This window comes from Neolamprologus multifasciatus, chromosome 14 (genome assembly GCF_963576455.1).
Source record: "Neolamprologus multifasciatus chromosome 14, fNeoMul1.2, whole genome shotgun sequence".
Lineage (NCBI taxonomy): Eukaryota > Metazoa > Chordata > Actinopteri > Cichliformes > Cichlidae > Neolamprologus > Neolamprologus multifasciatus.
This window is the reverse complement of record NC_140452.1, coordinates 14,379,528-14,402,586: the sequence shown is the minus strand read 5'-3', so window position 1 is coordinate 14,402,586 and position 23,059 is coordinate 14,379,528. Positions and strand designations below refer to the sequence as shown.

General features: G+C 40.0%; 1 protein-coding gene across 9 annotated transcripts in view; it reads right to left on the bottom strand.

Moving 5' to 3' along the window:
- nectin1b (nectin cell adhesion molecule 1b) overlaps window positions 1-23,059 on the bottom strand; it is a 162,115-nt gene that overhangs the window by 78,485 nt on the left and 60,571 nt on the right. The window contains exon 6 of one of the 9 annotated variants that reach the window (XM_085183986.1): window positions 11,134-11,782. The exons of the other annotated variants lie outside the window; for them this stretch is intronic. Within the exon in view, the coding sequence (XP_085040112.1) occupies window positions 11,280-11,782 (503 nt within the window). The 3' untranslated portion in view covers window positions 11,134-11,279. Of the gene's footprint in view, window positions 1-11,133; window positions 11,783-23,059 lie in introns of those variants that run through there. 9 annotated transcript variants of the gene reach the window in all.

Sequence of the window (23,059 nt, the reverse complement as noted above, 5' to 3'; positions counted from 1 at the left end):
AATGCTTCATTTGGGAACACATCATTTTTGGTAAATGCTTTTTGATGAAAACTCAACCTTTATTGTGGAACCATTTCTAGTGGAATCTAGTATTTTCATAGTTTCACGTTTGTAGAAATCATCTGTGAAAACAGTGAATGTTTGGTTACACTAAATACAAGATGAGGTGGCTTTGTTGAAATGTAGAGCTGCCTGTGGTTTTGAAGTCAGTAATTTGTGTCAGGTTACAGAGGGCAATATGTGCTGGCGGTTATGATTCCCACTGGATTATAATCCGAGGAGCTTTGTTTTAGCAGCATTTGATTCATTTTTCAGGACTGAAAGGTATAAAGCTGCTTGCACTCTTATTTTAAGTTTCCAGGGATGGTGCATCCCAGTGGAGAACCTGGAGCTAAAACACCAATGGGACCTGAGTTAAGTCCCAGCAGCGGTGCCTCTGGCTGAGGAGGAGGTGGGGGAAGAATGATGTCATTGTTCCTGAACGAGTCCAGCGGCTGGTCAGTCCAGCTTGTGAGCTGAAATGGCAGGATTTATGTTCTCCAGTGGAAATGCTTCCCTCTGAGTTGACAGGATACAGTTCAAGACTTCATTTGCATTAAAGGAGGCATGAGGTAGTGTACACATTTCACAAGAAACTAGAGGTTCGCAAGGACAGTGATGCACACCATGAAACAGAAAAAAAGTCAAAAGATAACAGAACAACAAACAATGGAAGGATCAACAAAGATGAATCACTTCATTGCTTATTTTGAGCAGCAGCCTCACTCCATGTTTATATATTCATAAACAATATTTTCTTTTTTGTAAACACAAACAGAGGCATTGAGAAAGACCTAAATGGATGGCAAACACCATATCAGCTCTAAACATGACAGGAACACTGAGCCAGGTGTCAGTGTTAGTGTTTTAGAAACAATAGTCATTTACAATAGTGCTTGTTTTAGTGGGATCATACAGTCAGCTGCAGCAGTGCAGCACAAAACAGCTCATTGTTAAGAGCGGATCTGGGGAAAGGAAAGAACGGCGTGAGATTTGAATGTGCCTTTCTCATAGTTCATTTTCCCAGTTTGGTCATGGCAGGTTTATGTCTCCAAATTTTGTGCCTTCACATTGGATAGAGCTCCAAGGGAAACATATGTCAACTTTGGTTGCACCACTTGTTGCCTGAGAGATGAAATCTGAGGAGACATAAACAGGGAACTGAGAGTCAAAATGCAGAAATGAAGTACGGGATGACGCAAGTCATCTTAGGACATTTTTGCTCATATGACCAATGAAAATACCACAAGGGATGGAGAAAATACCAGCGGTATCTGCTGATTTTTCTCATGGAGCTGTAGTTGTTTTTGGCATGAAAATCAATCTGGCATTTTGTTATAAATAACTGGTTAAAAGCTGAAAATAGTGTATCATATGATGACAGTAATGGGCCTGCCAAAAATGCTATTCCACTTAAATGGACACACTCAAAAAAAGAGTTACTGGAGACATCCAAATTTCACTGACATTAGAAATATGTTTATTTAATAATAGCTGTATTTACCTGCATTATATTTATTATGTTGTAACTGATGCATACTACTAGGCATAGTATACTGTGTAGGCTACAAAAAATGAGAGATCTAATTGTGAAAAATAAACAAACAAACAAAATCCTTCACATCCTTCCTCTAAAATAAAAACATAGCAAAGTCTATTTAGACCACGCCAGTGTCTTATAGATTTATAATAATATCAACTAAGTGATTTTTTTCCTTGACTGGAGTGAAATGCCAAAAAACAGAACATGGCATATTATGTGATCATGGCCACACCAGGCTGCTCTGGCAGCTAACTTAACTAATGTAAAATATCAACGTAAACAAAGGAAATAATGAGATGATGGTTACATTACATTCTAGTAGCATTTAGTTATTTTCATAATAACTATATTTAATCATTATTAAATTCTGCTCGACTCACCACTATCTTGCTCTTTCCTTCTTTTGTCTCTCGCAGAAGGACAACTCTTCTTCATTTTCATTGATTGACAGTCAGTCATTTGGTTTGTTTAAACAGAATCGTAAACACCACTTGCAGTGAGAGTGAGAGGAGTAAGGTGGATCCCTTACTCCTCTCTGACTTTCACGTCAAACTTTGCGCATTGCCACTGCTGCAGTTTAACGTTTGCTATTCCTCACCTGGGGCCACACGGTTACCTGCCTTGCCTGCTGGCATGAGGTGCCTCTCGGTCTTATATTATATTATGGGATAAATTGATGTACCATGTAAATTGCCTGGCAGGTTTCTATTAAAATTATGTAACAGCACATGTCAGATGTACAAGGTGTAATTAAAAGATCCCAGAAATCTGCAGTTAAAAAACAAAAAACCCTCCTAATTTTATTTTGGCAGTCTCTCGTTTAATATCATGTTCTTCTGCATGTCTGGGTGGCTGCTGTTTTTAGATCGTTCAGATGTCCCATAGGTCCACTTGTACTTATGCATTCTGACTCTTCACCTTGATTTCATTTTGGGGAAGTGGAGGATCTCACAGGGAGGCAAATCTGGTGAGTGGGGCAGGTGCTGATTGTGTTGACGCGGCAAGAAAAGTCCAGCTTTTCATCATGTGCCCGCATCACAGTTTAGCCTGTTTCTGCTGAATATTCTCCTCTAGAGACCTCAGAATGCTACAGTGTTGACAGTCGCACCCACTGGTACAAGTTTACAGTGTACAACCTCATAAATGTAACAAAAAGGAAAAAAAGAGCAAGCTGCTCTATGGGCTTGGAAACTGTGGACTCTTCTACTGAAAACTGCTGGGTTTTAGCCAAAGACACACAAAAAAATCTGCTCAGTATTTTATGTTATTTTATTTACCTGGCAACTTTTTGATTGTACCTTGTAACTGTGTATCATACAATAGCTCCAAATGTTTCTAGTTAATTTGCACTAGTGAGAAAAACTAAGAGCAAAAAAAGACTTGAATGGATGAGCATTTGAACATACTCACACTGAGGTGACCAAGAATGACACGGTTATTAGTGTCCTCTCAGATAAAATATGCTTATATTTTTGTATTTAGTGCCGTCATAAGAAAAACAAAATCTATGTCCAGTGCTGCAGTTTATATGTGATTATTACATTCCGATCATGCTGTAAAATCTAATTAGTTCTTAGAACTTGATGCAAACTCATAACCTCAAAACAACCAAGTAAAGCTTATTTCAGATAACTAAGTTAGGGCAACTTATTTGTTGCAAGTATACAGTACTTGATCTTTCTGGGTAAGCAATGCTAATTGTTTACCCACTGATAAACATTTCAAGTTCTACTAAATTAAAAAACAATTTGTAGTAACTTACTGTTTTTAATTTTGCTTACACACAAATTATATGCAACTGAATCGCATTATGTTTGTTGAACTTTAGGGATTTCTAGTACAACACTGATGGAGTTAAAATCCGCCCAAATTTTATTTATCAAAGTTAAAAAAAAAAAAAAATAGTATATCAGCCAACATAGCAGACACTGTTCTGCTGAACATCAAACAAGTATATTGCCACCATTGTGTTATTTAATTACATTTTTTTTGCATATTGCATATTTATTTGTTAGCAACTTTAAACAAAGATTTAATTATTCTGAAACTACGTTTAGGCTTCCCATAACTTCATATTGCAAATTACATTCCTGATATAATCATGATAGAATGTTGAAACGATTGTTCAGAAAGTGTTCAGAAATCAATTGCAAGTAATATCACTACTACTTGAGAGGCACCTTTGCTGGCAGGTTATGTCATTCTACACATGTTAACAAGGACTCAGAGCTGATATTAATAAGTGCATTCTCAGAGTGCCACTAGCAAAGCTGTAAGATCTGAAATATCAGCATATTATCTTATCATTTTCCAAAAATGAAGTATTTTATCTTTTAACACATCGACAGAACATTAACTTCTGAGGCCGTTTGTGTAAATGTAAAAACAAAACTGAGATGGCATTGTTGATTAAAGGTTGAACGCTGTATATCGGTAGACGGTATCATTTTTGGGAATGTAATTAAATTTAAATACTTGCAGCATATTTATTATGAGAGCACACGTGCCCCTCAGAGTTATACATTTCATTATGGATCACTGCAATATAAGTTCAGAGTGTATGTGGGATAGCACAAGTGCAAATAACAATACATTTTATTTAAAATAAGAGTGATGCATAAACTATGGATCTAAGACACTGTAACAGTCTGTGACACAGGTATGGTCATCTGATTTTATTTTAATAACAATTACAAATATTTCATAATGTGACTTGCACAGCTGAGTCCAATCCTTATACATCTAAATGAGACACAATCAGATATTATTTTCCCTGTTTCAGTATGCAAATATGTGCACAAAGTAGCCTTAAAGGAACAAACTAGTGCTGCTAAAAGCCACCTCACTGATTGACTACACTCTCCTCCTGAAGCCATCCCAAAGGATTGCTTATTAATATACACTATGATCATTAACTATTTAATTACTGTAGTTTAATGACTCGTGGCGTAGGCTGTCTGTGTGCTTTCCTGAACTCATTAAGACTGATATTTTTATTTATTTATTTATTTTTCTGGCTTGTTGGCAGCTCAACAACTCACAGATGGTTGGGTTAAAACCAGAATTTAGCGAACAGTTGTGGCCTACAAAATGTAACAGACGTCTAAAGAAAAATCTAAATCGAATTGGTATGTGATTCACCACAAAAATGTATGAAAACTGTTGAAGTACTGAAGATTTCTTCAAATTTGAATATAAAGCATTTCGGAACTTGATTTAATGACAAAATGAAATGCATAAATAATGACAGGCACGGTCAGATTGTTTTTCAATTTTCTCATTCATAATATGTTAGAGTGATCTGTATTCTCTTATTGCACTCCATGTTAAATGGAGTGACATCACACACTGTAAAAGACACTTTAACAAACTCGCTTTTGAATTTATGACCCAGGAGGAACATACTTTAGAACAGGAATCTAGCCATATTTCATCCAAAAAGTACTTTGATAGAGGATATGCTGTAGAATTCCACTCCCGGCTCTATTAGGAGGAGAAAAAACTAGACGGCCATGCATGTTAAAAGCCTATGTGCCATCAAAGCCCCTTGGGCTACAAAGGGCTCTTTTAGCAAATGGATGGCAACAGCTGCAAACTCTGGGCTGTTCTTAATGTGCACGATGCAGATGTCTGCACTTGAGTCCCACAGTCTGAGACAGATCTGTCTGCCTCTACACTGGGCCTCTCTCATCATATCACTGTAGCTTCATTAAGCACTGAACTCAAAATCAACATCTGCCTGACAGTTTTTGCTCTCCAATTAAAGTAGAAAAATACCAGAAACTACTGTTATAACCATCATAGGCTCTTATTATATACTGTATGTATCCTTTTATCTGTCTTGTGTTAACTTCAGATAAAATGAAGACACGTTATACGTTATACTAAAGTAACTCACATATGGAAACTGTAGCTTTGAAAAATGCTTTAAATCTGTCATCTTTGTCTCATAAGGTTAAAAAAAAATGCAGTAAACTACAGCGATGACTGTGAACAGATTAATAAGGTACAAAGAGAACTGTCCCGCTGTAGCCTGGACAATATTTGTGCTTTTTGAAATTGTTAAATATTGTACTAACAAGGTCTATGTTTGTTAAATTTGATTTATTTGTAGTCTTATTTATTTACAGAACAAATGTATCATGTCTTACATTTAAGGCTCACAAAAAAATAATAATAATAATTTTAAAAAAAAGTCCAAATAAGCACCGGCATGAGGTGACAAGGATAAATTACTGGTCGAACCGACTGGGAAAAAGCTGCAATTACCAAAATCAATACACAGTGATAAGAAATGTGCTGCAGACATAAACCATATTCAATCAGAGAACACACATCTATCCAATCAGTGAACTGGGACAGAACGCTTTTGACTATTGAACTCATTTAATGCTGAAAACAAATACAAGTTACTTCACTGGGTCATCACAATTGAACAATAGATTTTTTTTTTTTTTGTATTTGTATCACCCTCAGAAATATACATTCACATGGCTGCATACAGACAATTTCTCTCTTTTGACTTTCTTTTAATAACATTACATCGACACACTGTATGCATTACCCCCAACAGTGAAGCCACTACTGGCATATTAAAAAAATGTACTAGGGGAACATTTTTAGGTGGGACTTTGGAAATAAGCTATGCATCAACATCATCTATCCATCATCGAGTCTCCATGTTTGTGGTCAAAATAGGCATATTTTACATGACAGGGTCCCTACACGGCTGTCCCGAAATAAATCCCAACTATAATCTCAACCTTATGTACATTATTTACAGTGGAATGTTGAAACATACTGAAACATACAAAAAAAGAGAGATTAGGATGGAATGAAATTACAGTCAGTATTACAAAATAGAAACTCATAAAACCCCAACAACATGAAGACAATGTTTACATATACAACTATACAGACTGTTGACCCCAAAATAAAAGGCTTTCTCACGCCAACATACAGTGGGGCAAAAAAGTATTTAGTCAGCCACCGATTGTGCAAGTTCCCCCACTTAAAATGATGACAGAGGTCAGTAATTTGCACCAGAGGTACACTTCAACTGTGAGAGACAGAATGTGAAAAAAAAAATCCATGAATTCACATGGTAGGATTTGTAAAGAATTTATTCGTAAATCAGGGTGGAAAATAAGTATTTGGTCAATAACAAAAATACAACTCAATACTTTGTAACATAACCTTTGTTGGCAATAACAGAGGTCAAACGTTTACTATAGGTCTTTACCAGGTTTGCACACACAGTAGCTGGTATTTTGGCCCATTCCTCCATGCAGATCTTCTCAAGAGCAGTGATGTTTTGGGGCTGTCGCCGAGCAACACGGACTTTCAACTCCCGCCACAGATTTTCTATGGGGTTGAGGTCTGGAGACTGGCTAGGCCACTCCAGGACTTTCAAATGCTTCTTACGGAGCCACTCCTTTGTTGCCCGGGCGGTGTGTTTTGGATCATTGTCATGTTGGAAGACCCAGCCTCGTTTCATCTTCAAAGTTCTCACTGATGGAAGGAGGTTTTGGCTCAAAATCTCACGATACTTGGCCCCATTCATTCTGTCCTTAACACGGATCAGTCGTCCTGTCCCCTTGGCAGAAAAACAGCCCCATAGCATGATGTTTCCACCCCCATGCTTCACAGTAGGTATGGTGTTCTTGGGATGCAACTCAGTATTCTTCTTCCTCCAAACACGACGAGTTGAGTTTATACCAAAAAGTTCTACTTTGGTTTCATCTGACCACATGACATTCTCCCAATCCTCTGCTGTATCATCCATGTGCTCTCTGGCAAACTTCAGACGGGCCTGGACATGCACTGGCTTCAGCAGCGGAACACGTCTGGCACTGCGGGATTTGATTCCCTGCCGTTGTAGTGTGTTACTGATGGTGACCTTTGTTACTTTGGTCCCAGCTCTCTGCAGGTCATTCACCAGGTCCCCCCGTGTGGTTCTGGGATCTTTGCTCACCGTTCTCATGATCATTTTGACCCCACGGGATGAGATCTTGCGTGGAGCCCCAGATCGAGGGAGATTATCAGTGGTCTTGTATGTCTTCCATTTTCTGATGATTGCTCCCACAGTTGATTTTTTCACACCAAGCTGCTTGCCTATTGTAGATTCACTCTTCCCAGTCTGGTGCAGGTCTACAATTCTTTTCCTGGTGTCCTTCGAAAGCTCTTTGGTCTTGGCCATGGCGGAGTTTGGAGTCTGACTGGTTGAGGCTGTGGACAGGTGTCTTTTATACAGATGATGAGGTCAAACAGGTGCCATTCATACAGGTAACGAGTGGGGGACAGAAAAGCTTCTTACAGAAGACGTTACAGGTCTGTGAGAGCCAGGGATTTTCCTTGTTTGAGGTGACCAAATACTTATTTTCCACCCTGATTTACGAATAAATTCTTTACAAATCCTACCATGTGAATTCATGGATTTTTTTTTCACATTCTGTCTCTCACAGTTGAAGTGTACCTCTGGTGCAAATTACTGACCTCTGTCATCATTTTAAGTGGGGGAACTTGCACAATCGGTGGCTGACTAAATACTTTTTTGCCCCACTGTATCTGACAAGCAAGTGTGGCAGTGGTTACATAACTGATGTTAGATGTCAGATGAAACCTTAAAATTGTGCTTTAAAAGGGGGTGATGTTTGTAAGTACAAGTTGAATTTCTCTTAACTGGACCAGCGTTTCAAATGTTGTGCTCAGACAATTCAGCGACGTGCAACCAAGTTGCAAAGGTTAGATCTCTTCAGGTGTTCAACTCTCCAGTATTGATTGAAAAAGTGCAGAATTAGCCGATTTAAAGATCAAGTGTACACACACTGTTTGTACCTTGCTAAAGCTCCTCTATACCTGCTATAATATTCACTGTAAGCAAGCGACCATAAGCTGTCTTATATTTAACAGGTTTGCGGTCTGCATTGTAGTTTAATTATATCCACAATATAATTAAACTACCCAGGGTGGCTGTGGCTACAATGTAGCTTGCCATCACCAGTGTGTGAATGTGTGTGTGAATGGGTGGATGACTGGATATGTAAAGCGCTTTGGGATCCTTAGGGACTAGTAAAGCGCTATATAAATACAGGCCATTTACCATTTATTCTGGGTATGAATAGCTTGAATGGTGGAGCAGTAACTGTTTAGACTACCCCATGCCTCCTAACTTTGACAGGCACTGAATGCATGAACAAAGGATGCTTTCGATATGTTTGTGTCTATTATGCTATGATGCAAACTGTGTGAAGTTCAAAAGTTACAGCAAAGCACTCCACCTGCAGGTGAACAATAAAGTAAAGACTATAAAACTGTATTTTGCTTCAGAATATTGAAAGTAGCAACCCCAGTGCTGTCAATGAGCTTCCCACTCTGAAACCTTCAGTGGCAGACCTTGTACTCACTCCATAGTAGATGCACTTAACAGAAAAGAAGTAAGGCTTTAGAAAATAAGGCTGACTAACTAAATTGAGACTAACAGACTTAAAAAAAAAAACAATTCCCCATACTGTGATGCTGCTTTGTTTTGAAAATACAATATAGTTTGAGGTTCATGATTAACATGCTCATCTAAAAACATACAGCAGACAAGCGTGGACTGTAAAACATTCACATCTCGAGCAGAGGGAACTGCTTTCACAGAGATGTTATTTTTTTTTTTCATTTTTATTATTCTATATATATTTATATATACTTTACACTTTTCTTGTGTTAACTGCAAAATTGCTGCTGGGTACTGTGTACCTAGGAACTCATACCTCTGTCAATACTGACGACACCGACAAAGTGTAGTCTTCTGAGCTGCAAATGAGGATAAGCACACTGGAACTGATAGGAAAAAAATAGCAACATATGCACTTCCACTCCCACACACAAAACATGCATAAAATAAGGCTTAATACAGTATTTATATTGTTCAGAGCCAGTCAGATATGTCGTTTACATTGATAGATTTCCTCCAATGCTTCCATTATAACCAATTTTTCACATTGCGCTTTTTTTTTGTTGATGCAAATACATTTTGCTGATTGTGTAATGAACCTCTGTGCTGAGGAGAGAAACAAGTCATTAGCTATGCTAGCATCCACTGGCACTTGTTAGCGGTGATTTTAAAAACATATATAGATATAGTATATAGAGAGCCTGCAGACAGAGTCATTGATTCCCCATTAGCAGACTGAGATGCCAAAATTAAGGAAGCAACTGTTCATAATTTTAAAATCACCTTAAAATCTCTGGATAGTTAGTCACTTAAAAAGCAAAGAAAATGAACAAAAGCGTCATGAAAGCAGCAGGTGACTTCAGAAGGGCCACCATATTTTAAATTCCCTTTACTTGTTAGCATGTTTTCTCTTCAGACTGAAATGAAAACATCAGTTTCTCCTATTTGTGTCCTTTGTGTCCATGGATGACTCCTCATAGAAAATGCTGTTGATGTAAGCCAACTATTCAGTAAAGTCACAATTATAAAGAGAGACAGAGTCGTTACAGGAAAACTCCTCCGACACTTTTGACTGACATCCATTTGAAAAGAAAAAAAAAAGAGGGTCAGAAAACAATATAATTATGACAGCTAAATGCAAAAGACAGACATTTCATTACAGTGGTAAGATTTCGAGATTGTGTACACAAGTCAAACTGTTCAAGTTAAATGACAATCAGGACATTTCAGAGCATTTTTGAAGATTTCCCTGTGAAACTCACCAAGTGTCTTTTGGACATGACTGTGATGCACCACTGAAAAGTAGAAACTGTTTTGTATGATACAATTGCAGCCCTTCTCTCCTCGGCTATACTGCTTCAACAATAAGGGCACTAACGCTTGAAATTAATTTTAAAAAAAATAGAGCATACTGGATATTTATACGTTACTGCCATGTCCATATGGCTCAGTAGACTGACTTCCTCTCGGTAAAGAAACAAGTCGAGCACATAAACACAGGGGGTCAAGAAATGCTAGCCGCACCTTTGGAAAACAGCATTAACATATGTGTTGTAATGCTGCGAATATATAAAAATTAGTAACGCTAACCCCACTGAGAAACAGTATGTATCCCATTCCCCCCCAATTTCTCTGAAACATTTGACCACAAAACTACACACACGTAGGACTCCACCTGTAATTATGTTAGACACTTAACTCTCAGTTCTCTGGTCACTTAAAAAAAATACAAAAAGACATTTATAAAAACAATAACAAAACTGCAATGCTAATGTGAAAAGAAAAAGAAAACAAACTGAACATCCAGTGTAGGACTTTCACAAATGTGCTCAGCAAAACCTCAACCTGCTGTCTCTTTTTATACATTTAACACATTTATAATATGAAAAAATACACGAAATGAAGAATACACCAGGATTAATCGACCAATCACCACACCGACCTTTGTATGTCAGCAACAGTGTGTCCATCTACATACCTTAGTTTGTACACTTTGCCCATTCACCTGATGGTACTGATACCAATGCTGAGAAGTTGATGTTGCTAGCACTTTAAATAGACACTTGATTTTCTAGTTGATATTAGCTGGATGGGGTCAGATGTGAAAGGGGGCGGGATATTAGGGTGACCAAAAGAGGGACTATGATAGTGCAGTTTGATAAATGGGAGGGTGGGGGGTCGTGATGGAGGTGAAGGGTGAGGTGGAATGGAGGTGGGGGACAAAGGGTTGTTTGGTTTGGTTGTTGCATGCCACTACACATACCATTCTTTCTTAGAAATGACAGAACCATCGGTTTGAGAGATCATATCATCGGCTATTTCAGATTCAGGCTCATACTGGAAAGCCAGAGTCCGCTCATCGTAATCTCGGCTCTCTCCTTCATCCACAGTGAAATAGGGCCTCTTCAGGTCTGATTCAGCATCGAAATCACGGTCGCCTGCCTCAAACCCTCCAGTGGTACCAATCTGGGCGGGTTTCTTCTCTTCGTCTGAGTCGTCCGGGTACTGCAAGTTCTTAGGGATGGGGGGGTGGGTAGGCAGCCCACCAGCCTTGCTGTACCCATTTCCGAACACATGTTTCTTGGTGCTGTAGTCTCCCTTGAAGGTGCGCTGGCGGCGGCGCAGGAATATGAAGAGCAGTATGGCCGCCAGACCCAAGAGGGCAACACCCCCCACAGCACCCCCGATGGCGACACCTGCATTGTGTTGCTCCTGTGGGACATGTGTGGTGCCACCGTAGGTGGGGACAGGAATTTCTGGGTAGGAAAACACAGATGGAAGGGAGTGTGTCAGTGCTCTGGTGGGAAGAGGTGCGTTTGTGCAGGTGCATTTTTTTTTTTTTTTTTTAGGAAAGATGGAGTAAGGGAGACAAGGACGGAAAAGCAAAGGGGAAAGGGAAGGACCCCTGGCCCCACGACAACACCCCCTCCCAGCCCAACAGTAGTCTTTAGTGACATCGTAAAAGCTCAGCTACAGCCACATGCAGTTTTAGACGCGGAAATAATGAAAAAAGAAAAAAAAAAACAGCCAGTCCACCACACAACACCATCAAAGAGTAAAATGACTGAAGACATTAAAGTAAATGAAGCTTTGTCAGCATGCATTAACCATCATTTCTTCTCATATTAGAAGGCGGAGGAAAATTAAACAATTTAATAGGCAAACAGTGAAGGAATTACAACCCCATTTCCAGAGAAGCTGGGATGCTGTGTAAAATGAAAAGAGAATGAAATGATTTGCAAGTGATTTAAAGCCTATATTCAATTGAAAGTGGTACAAATACAACATTTCAAATGTTGAAAATGTCTGCTCATTTTTAAGAATCTTATTCTTTGAGTTAAACAGCAGAAAGGCAACCAGGGTGGAGCAGTGCATAGTCTACAATGTGGCATTGTGATAGCTAGGTGGTCCTACATGCACTACTTCTTTTTTCCCTTTTGTCTTTTTAAGACATGTCTCTGTAAGGAGTCTACTGGCTTATCTGCTGTCCAGACCTGTCCCCAGCACATTGGTATTGTACTGTTCCTGATGAACATAGGCGTTGCGCTACTTGCAAATCATTGTTTTTATTCTTACTTTAAACAGCATCCTAACATTTTGGAGATGGGTTTATAATTGATATGGCTCTTCAGTTAACAAGTTTTACTTACAAGTCAAAGTAAACATATTCAACGATATACTGCAGTACAGTCCAGCATAAATAATTAAAACAAGACATTTTGATCGCCAGCATCGTGGTAATGAAATGAAAGAGCACTGCCAGAGATGATTATCAGCAGCCAAGCATACACAGCCATGATGCACTTAGAGAGCTGATAAACACGAAGCTCTTCCATTCAAGCAGAGGAGCACACAGCAAAAAATAGCATATGCCTCCATGAAAAATATATATTATTGATACAGAGAGAGGAGAAAAGAGAGAAAATTATCATAAGCCTCTGTGTTCTCCAATCTAGAACAGAGCGAATATGATTAATGGCCTGTGAGAGATAATGACAAAGATGCTAGAGTATGAAGGCTGGGATTTTACCTTGCAAAAGCCAAAGTAATATGTTGACTCTATACTGACATTCAAAATTCAAATTCCCAACTGCCATGTCCATAGCATCACTAAAATGAGGCGCTATGTTCAGTCCACCATTTAGAGAGTGCACAGCGTACATACAGGAAAAAAAACCAACAAAAAACCCACACAAAACAAAAGGACTACGTTTGAGTCAAATGTGGGTGCAGCATACAGTAAAACTAACATGAAAGTGTTGTCCCGTATGTGTACATCTTCACTTGAAACTACAAACTGTGCAAAGCTCCTTAGAGCACACAGACAAGAGAGACTTTTTATCTGAAATGTGATCAAAGCCTTGAGGCGCATAGGTAGTGCTTAGGTAAACCGGCAGAGCAGAAGCACATGATTTAACTTCAATGGTGAACACTGAATCCTCAACAGAAAGGTAGGGGGATACAACACAGTTACACCATCTACTAAACAAATGGTGTGGGAAAGGCCTGGAAGAAGGGAATACGAGACTGTGAGAAACAAAGGAATGAGCTTCCTGTTCACACGGAGCAAACCAGAGAATTGTATGTAAAGTCCAAAAAAAGGCAGGGAAAAGCAATATAGGTGAAATACATGCTGCTTTTTCATTTCCTTCTGATACTGTCTTTCCAGTCTTACTGCTTAATTACACGCCCATTAGGCACATGATAATGTAACACACACTGATAACACTAAATACGTTAGCTGTATTCGAAAAGAAAAAGGATGCGTTTCTTATTTTATGACATTTTTACGACTGAATTTCAGCTGTAGTCTGTACAACATGCACGCAAATTATTTATGGTGATTATTAAAGGTTTTAAAGGCAACAACCGAGAGGAGAATTGCATCTGTGTTGATCTAACAGGGGTGGGGAACATATGCATGGGCAAAGTGTCTTTCTGAAATTTGAAGCTCATTTACAAGCAATGGGTCATAATTGAACAAAAATGAAGGTTTACGTTGAGCAATCCTAAATGTTCCTTGGAGATAAATTATCCCCACGCGTAATCAGTAAGTCGGATAGAGGTGAATCAGAGCACCACTGCAATAACAGCAAATCTAAGCCATCCTCATCAAGCAACACAAAAAAGACAAATTTCCCACTTAAGCAGAAAATCTTTTTCAAATTATTGCCCTTAATGGGTGAATCAAAGCCATTACACATGGTGAGAAATGCTCTTTACTGGAAATGATGAATCTCAAACCTAATTCAAGTATAAAATGATGGTAGTGAGTGAAGTTAGGAAGCTACTAAGGCCTTCCGCTCTGCTTTAATTACAATGGCACTTTATCAGTCTACAGACGAGACCTCCCAAACACGGTCGCTCTCCGTAGTCGCTCTTCATCTGGACCCTTTCTCCAAGGGCCGACAGCAAAGCTCTCCAATTTCTATAGCCGTGCCGGGCACAGTCTCAAATATCAGCTCAGGTTTTAATCTGACCACCTAATGGGATTATTCAGACACAGGCCTTCATTACACACATCAATGAGAGAGCAGAGCCAGGTCACCCCTGCTAGAGAACACATCCTCCCACCAAGTCCAAAGATGGGTGAAAATCCAGAGGATTGAAGGGGCAAAGAGAAAAGGAAAAATATTCTCCTGTAATCCTCTCTTCTACCCTTCACTGCCCTCGTCTGTAGCTAGGATCGGTTTTTGCTCTCATCAGTCCCCTTATTCGATCTTAATTAGGGAGATTATTGTACTGCATTTCAAAGGTTTCCAAGACTCCATATTTACCATCATTTCAAGAGGTGAAAAACATAAGGACAGAGCATTTAAATTGCAGAATAGCAGCAGCGAAAGAAGGTGATCCCTGCCATCTTCATTGCTATAAAGCATCAAGCGAAGCTACCTCTGACACTCGTATTTGCCCAATGTGAATGTCAACACTAATAACTGTTACAAGTGTTCATTTTAAAAAAAAAAAAAGCACAGACACGAAAGAGGTTGTAAACCTCCAGGTATTTTTTGTGGGTTTTAGGCTGGTGTATCCAGCCTGGAGGAAGCTTTGCAAGCTGCTGTACCAAAAACAACAAATTGCGTTTTCGAAAGGAGGTATTAAGTTGTTTTACTGGAGCGGCAATGGAAGGAGGACTACTGATGTTTTTAGATAGCTTCAGCTCCGTGTTTGGGGCACTTTAAGGGAGAGAGAGGAACTCAGAAAGACCAGAAATTGCTCATCAAATCACTGAGTGCAGTACAGGAACACTGCTTCTATTTTGCAACTTAAAACGCCGTGTTGGCAAAGAGGACTGTCTGTTCTCACCATGTTACCCAGTGCATTTCCCTCTGTAAAATCACACCACCAGCCGTGTGCATACGTGAACATATCTCCAGCACAGCAGCTTTGTCTAGTTCACGGACTCTGTGAATTTATGTTAAATTAGAGCAGCTAGGGTGCAAGCTAATCACCTTATATAATCAAAAAATAAATGAAATGAATGGCTGGGTTATGTAGGTGTTTGACAGCACAGAAAAATGAGGAGGCGTTACACTAGCACGCCTTCGCTGCTGGCATTACCTGCCAATGGACAGATCAAAAAAGACCTCAGCAGCACAACAATGGCCCTGATACTGTTCCACGCTGTAAAAGCCAATGTCTATTAACACCCGTGAGGAAAAATGCAGATAGTGGGGGAACTTTTAGTTGCAATGAATAAAATGTAGTATTGAGATTAATAGGTGGAAGGATGTGCTGTGAAAGACTATAATTCAATCCAGAGGCACGATAGATTTATACAGGGGGGAAAAAATAACAGGAAATCTTACAGCTACTCAAACAACAATGCCATTTCGTATTGGGTTATTCATACCACTCTGAACCCCCACGACATGATCAAGTGGATGATTTACTACCTCCAAATATCCAAGTGACACAATATGTTTTCTTCACAACGCAATGAAAGCTTTTCATCTGAGTCGTTTGTGCAAAACACAAGTGAGACTTAAGAAAAAAAAATGAATAAATGCTGTGTATATATAATATACATGCATATATATTTTGTAATATAAATGATTTGTGGTTTCAGAAAACAACATGTATTCTGAGCAGGGGTTTGCATTTCAATGTAGAAGCAGCAGATGCTCAGAGATAGTGCAGAAAATGATTGTAGAAAGCAGAGGGGGCTTTAAAGTGAGAGAAACAGTTTCACAACTCGGTCCTGCAGATACTGTTACTGGGTGTGCTCCAGTCATGTCTGCACATGAAAAAAAAGGAGGAGAGACAGGTAAAAACATTCCTGAGACTTAGCGCAATCACTTGGACAAGGTTATGAAAGAAGCTGGGAAAATGAGAGAGGATTTTCAAAGAGTGGCGCTGGGAGTGGTGTTTTAATATGACTAAAGGAGGAACAAGCAGCTGACAACAAAAGATGAAAAGAACATAGAGGGCTACTCTAAGAAGTTGAGGAGTGGCAACAAGGAAAAAGATTGAGCAAACGTCTTAAGAGTTTCAGGAGTGACAACACAAAATAAAGAATGGCATAATGAGCGAGTGAGTGAGGAAGGGCACACTCAGAGAAGACACATTAATTCACTGATTTAACAGATCCTCATTACCTCTCTTGTCTGAATTTGCCAGTGGTTTTGAAGTCATGGAAATGTAATGCTGCCACGACGAATAAAAGCTTATCACTGACAGGAATTTAACATGCTGCTTTGAGAGTTGCGGCTGGGGCAAATCTCTTTTTCAGCCTATCAGATATTCCCTCCCAATAGCTGCCATTTCTTCCCGTTTGTCACTATAGATTGTTTTTGCTTCCACTGACTTCGGAGACACAAGCTCACCTCACTTGTGCCATTAAAAGCTTCCCACAAATTCAAATCCAATTCCCTGTCATAAAACCAGTGGGTTAGAAGGATGCTGGAGGAGACAATGCTGTGAAACTACTGGAATCAAAACACGGGTGACATCATCTGTAGCCTGAACGTGTGAACATGCAGCAACTTGCAGGACCATCGAGTCAGAAAAACAGCGACTGTTTCTTGTTTTCATCTCCTCTCAGCAGAAACAGCGTGTCATCTCTGACTGAGACCAAGAATTCACACCACCGACTCTCTGCTTTTATATATGGTTATTTCTAGTTGAAATAAACAAAGTCGCCATTGTTATGACTATTATAACAGTAATCCGACATGAAGGTCGCATTTGAAAGTACAGGGAAATACTGGCGCTCCAGAACATTGCAGAAAGCAAGCTGGTCCTCTTGCAAATATAAGAGGACCAGCTACGTTTTGCGCTACGGGGCAATAATCATTTTTAATGCACCCTTAATGAGCAATGAATATTTACACCAGCATCTAAATGCCAATGCAACTCTTTTAAAAAATCATGTTTACGCAGGTAACATTATTAATGCATTTGCATCTGCGGCTGCGGTGCTTAGTCAAAGTGATGTGCAGTTGAGTTATTGGGTCAGCAGACATGCAGCAAACAAATCTGCATGTTAGCACGTATTAAGTCAGCAAGAGGTCAGCGAGCTGTTTGTTTACCACACCATCCTACCCTGTGCTTTTTCTCTGTCCCGTCCCCCCCCCTTTTATTTTCTCCCCCTGTTGTTATTTTTGAGCGTAATGAGTGAATCACCACAAAGCATCACCAACAGCAGCAGCAGCAGCTTCGGAGCCAGTGGTCAGACCCCGGGACAGCGTCTGACCTACTTCATCAGGCTCTCGTGGAGGCGTGACAGATCCAACACCACACGGGTGGACAGGGAGGAGGAGGACAGAGGAGGTGAGCTGGGCCGAAGGGGCTCAGCCAATCCCCCTGCTCCATCTGTCTGCCACATCCCTCTCCTCTGCATATCCTCCGGAGAGCAGAAACAGCAAGCCATGCAGAAACAAATGTTAAGATAAATCACTACGATCTCAGCTGCTCTGCTCTCACATGCTCTCCCCTGGTGACATTTGCATTTCACATCTCCAGCCGGGTTATCTCTTCTTCTCCAAATATATAAAAAAAAAGACTCTTTTTACACAGTGAGCACTTCCCTCCTCCATTTTATGCAAAATGAGCTGCAGCCACAATATCTTCCCCCTCAGTGCTTTCCCCTGGCACAGCACAGAACACAGAAGAAGACTTTATGGGGCGGCCTATGCTGTGCAAGCGAGGGAACGGGCCATGCTAATGTCTCATTTGGATAATGAGGTGTGATCTTGGCAGGATCTGAGCAAAGAGCAACTCCCCCTCCCCGCAGTGAGAACGTGGGGCTAGAAGTCACTCTGTCAGCCTGCACACCAAAACCCTTGTAGGTTTGCAGAAGCAGGAAGTTCAAGGGTGATAACAAGCTAGCAAAGGGAGCAGAAGACCAAGATTCTGAAAATGCTCCCTTAACCTGCATCCGCTTAAAGTGACGGTGTAATAATATACAGGATATACACATGTGGCCTTTGAATCTATGAATAATGCAGGCGGCGATGTGAGAAGCGCAATGTGCTATAGCGCACAGATTGAGACAGACTCCACCATGACAGGCGAAGACAAACAAATTTCACATAGCTAGAGGAGCCTTTGCAAAGCTGACATCATAATGTCTCTTGTCTCTGTCAGAGAAAAGAAAGAGACAAATGGCTGCACGTAGCGGCACTGCTGTTAGATGTCAGTAATATATGGTGCATTACTTGTTTTATTCAAGGATGTTCTTGCCGTCGTCTCGCAAGTTTTATTACACCGACCAATCGCCGCATTATCACATTGAGAAAACCAACAGATCCTGCAGCAATGGACTGACCGCCATGTCTGTTTCACAGCTGATAAAAATAAACTACATTATCTACTGGAATTTACTGTTATGCAGAGGACCGTAAAGTATTTTAAATAATACACAAGCTGAAATCTTCCCAAAGTCACTGAAGTGAGTTTATTATTTTTGGTATATTTTGTTACAAAGACTCTTTCAGTAATGGAAACTGGAATATAACAGTGAAGAATCAATAAAGTCTTAGTAGACTTTTAATCCAATAGGAGTGATTAAATTTTTTAAATCTTTTTCTTTCTTTCTTTTCTTGTTTTTTAAATCTGGATGTTAAATCCTGAGCTGTTAATTTCCTATGCGGAAAAAAATAAATTGAGAGATCAAATCTTAGAAAAAATATCTTGCAACAATCTGGACTAGTGAAGTTAAGTACATTTTTAAGGGTGTGTTTCACAACCAGTTAGAGTTGTGATAATATTTAAGGCAATTAAAAGATCTAATGTCAGCTCAGATAGCATCTTCTTGTCAGTAATTTAAATTTATGCTGAGGAAGCTCCCTGTGCTATTTCCCCACTACCCACTGCTGCTTTCCTGCCAACCTGGCGGGTAAGCATTCACAATCATTATATAGGCATACTGAATTCTCCTGACAATAACCTCATTTGCTTCCAGTGAAGAAAAAATGTAAATAAAAATCCACATAGGCCTTTACTTTCTTAAATCAATGTCACCTTCTCTCACTATCACTGTGTGTTACTGTCTTTGCACATTATAGTGTTGTAGGACAAGAAGGAAAGAAGAAGTGACAACCAGTGAACACTAGAAGTTGACACAGGCTGTTACATAAAGGCCTGTAAACAGTTTCATGCCCTCTCTTCCTCTTTCACGTCCCCGATGCTGTCTGGCTGGAAATAAATTGTAAAAATCAGACAGACAAACTCAAATTTCTCCTTCAGTGACATAAATACATCACCTATACATGTCTATATATATTTTTTTTTTATTAAAATAATTTTGGCACATGACTAGAATTTCTCCCCCACCTCTTCTTTCTAAACTTCATTTTCTCACATGGCAGCCAACTATTGCGTGTTCAGGGAAGCGTGAACAGATGTTGGCACCGGTTGACTGTGCTTACAGAAGGATCCATCCTCATGCTTTCTTGCTAAATTGACGAGAACGCTGTCACTCCATCCAGTTTAACCCAACTGGTAAAGCCCTGTGGCAAAGCTGACTGCACCTCTGCTCTCTAAAGCAGCTCTCTGCCACAGCTCTGACAAAGGAAGATGAAAGTTAGCGCTGCTAAGCTGTAAGGGGAATCATCCAAAGGTTCACATACTAGCTGACCCCTAGCTGATCTGATATCATCATTCATAGCTGATCCTGCTAATATGGCTGGAATAATGCAACGTCTTTGACTCACTCTGGCTCCTATCTCTCAAAGACGAGCGCTGGTGTGTGGGTGAGTCAAGGTTAAAATGAGTAAACAAATGCGCTTCCCCCTCACTGAAGCTAATTTTCCCACATGTCACAAAAATGTGCGCTGCCAAGAATAAAACCACACATATCCTTTCTCAGGGGTGATAATGACATAATTGTAAGGCCATCCTCGCAAAACAGCCATTCATTAGAACTTATTAAGCTCTAGGAAGAAATTTAAGATGGCAGCATTGATTTGTTCCAAGCACAAAAACAGAGTCTGATGGTGGAAAAGCTGATTATCTTAATGAAAGACTGATTCTGTCTCTCTTAAGTTGGGGAGGATCTTTGAGGTTTAACCGCATTATTCCTGTGGCTTTCTCAGCTGCAATATTTTACAGGGGCGACTGCCTGAGTGACATTCCTATTAGACAGTTAAAGGCTGCTGAGAAGGATTCATCAAAAATAACTTACATTGTGAGGCTGTTTAATTGTCTCTATTTTTTAACACGGCCTCTGATACCCGTTGGTAATTAGCTGATTAATCAGATCTGACGACTTGTCAACTTTCTCTCAGGAGATTTCTGAACTGCATGTAAATGAGTGAGGTATTTGCTAAGAAGAGGCCCATTACACGAAACTCATCTCCCTCGCTATAGATCCCTCCCCCTCCCTCTCTTCCTTTTCCCCTAGACTTCCTTTCCACCTCTTTTTCTGAGAGCGAGGATTGATTAAACCAGGAGAGTGCTTCATTAGATTCTGACAAGTGACACCATTTCTCCAGAACACATGTCCTTGGAGAAAGCCATTTTAGCCCATGTGACTCGACCATAGTCAATGCCATCTCCGCAGCAAACACTATCCCAGAACTAATTGAAACAAGGTGCTCTGTGGCCCTGCTATCTGCATAGGTGACAGTTATGCAGCTACCAATCTGTCCATGAAAACTGAGTAGTTTGATTAAAACACACTTTCTTAAAATCCCCCACGTGTGCTGCATTCCACTGTGGGAAAATAGCTTTTCTGCTATACAAATGAGACGTCATGGACGTTTTATCTTCCTGACATCAAGCAAGGTTGTTGCCACAGCAGGTGAACATTATGGTGGCAATCTATAAGTGAACTTGAAAACAAAAAAAAGGATTACTGCCAAACATATGGATAAATCTTTCTATGGACAAAATTATGTATAATAGTGACAAGATTGCTTGGGTGTCATATTTGTCAGTGATAGAGTTTAATAAAGGATAAAAAGACCAGGAACAATGATGATTTATTGACTCTAGTAACACAAAACTCTCCTGGGAGTCTCCATGTTCAAAGACCATTAAAATGGACTTTTAACAAGGGAAACACGGGAAGGGAAACACTTTTAACATTGAAAACACAAAATTATTATTTTGTGTTTTCAATGGTCAAAAAAATCTGGCAGCTCTAGCAGCCATATGATGTTCTGAACAAATGTGCCGAAGATGGTGGTTTGGTCCTTTTCCGCACAGTACACTTAGCTAGGATTACTGAGGCCTAATGGTGCAGCCATGAACAGCAGCCAGCAGTGGGCTCTCTCACCTGCTATGTCTCAGCCAGACCTCTTTGAAGTTGCGAAGCACAAAGATGCTTTTTGAAGTTAATGAAGCATCAGCACACTTCTTACACCAGCGCCACTGGGTCATTATGCACCGCCAATGTCAAGGCAGCAAAGAGCACTTCAGAAAAGTCAATAGGAAATGTTGTGAACACCCTGAAGTTCCCATGTAAAGGTCTTTTCAGTCATGTCAGCCGTGCAGATCTGCAGTCACAAATGTCTCCTGAACCGAAAGTTCAGAGTTTCTGGTGACAAGTACACACTAAGATGGGAATGCTATCAATTTCACATCATCAGCAAAGAGCGCATAAGCTTATGCATCACACCACTGCAAGACATCCATGTTGCTAGTGTACGACAGCGGTCCCCAACTTGTTTTGCGCCACGGACCGGTTTATGCCCGACAATTTTTTCATGCACCGGCCTTTAAGGTGTCGCGGATAAATACAACAAAACAAAACTAGTACCGGTACCGAAAAAAAGAAAATTGATTCATAACACACGTGAAAAGACCAAGGAAAACCAAGTAAACGATAAAAATGATAACAAAATAAGGCTGAAAACCGATAAAAACCCTGAAAACTATACATTTCACACCTGAGCCTCAACTCTCGCGGCCCAGTACCAAACGACTCACGGACCGGTACTGGTCCGAGGCCCGGGGGTTGGAGACCGCTGGTGTATGAGACACAGGGCCAGACCGCCTCTGTCGCCCTTTGTGTGCATCCTACAGCAGGAAACTGCATTAATGCTTCAAATCAACCTGAGTTGCTTATAAGGCATTGTGTAATTTGATGGGGCTCCATGTCAGGGAATCTGGCTGTTCTCCTTTTAACTTGTAACTGTTACTATGGGAACTGGCAACATGCTTTTAAGACTTGTGTGGTACGCTTTGGGAATATATCCTTAAAAGAAATTGGGAACTTTTGCCATCAAATAGTACAGAACAACAATATATTCAGCCAGTGTGTTACTACAGAGACGGCAAACAGACCACTGGGTGCTTTGTGGCATTTAATCTTTGATATATAGTTTTTCTTTGATGGTAGTTATTATAGCTACAAATATCAAGTGACAATCTAACTGTCAAGTAGAAAAAAATCAATAATTCGTTTTAATGCATAATTATATGTAATAACTGTAATAACGAAGCACATTCATTATTTGTAAACATGCAGAGTGACAGAAAGGAACAATGACCTACTACTGAGAACCAAATGTATTTTCACAGCCTCGGAATTAGTCATTACGCTTCCTCTAACCTGCTACTGAGCACAGTGCAAACTTCTTCAAAAC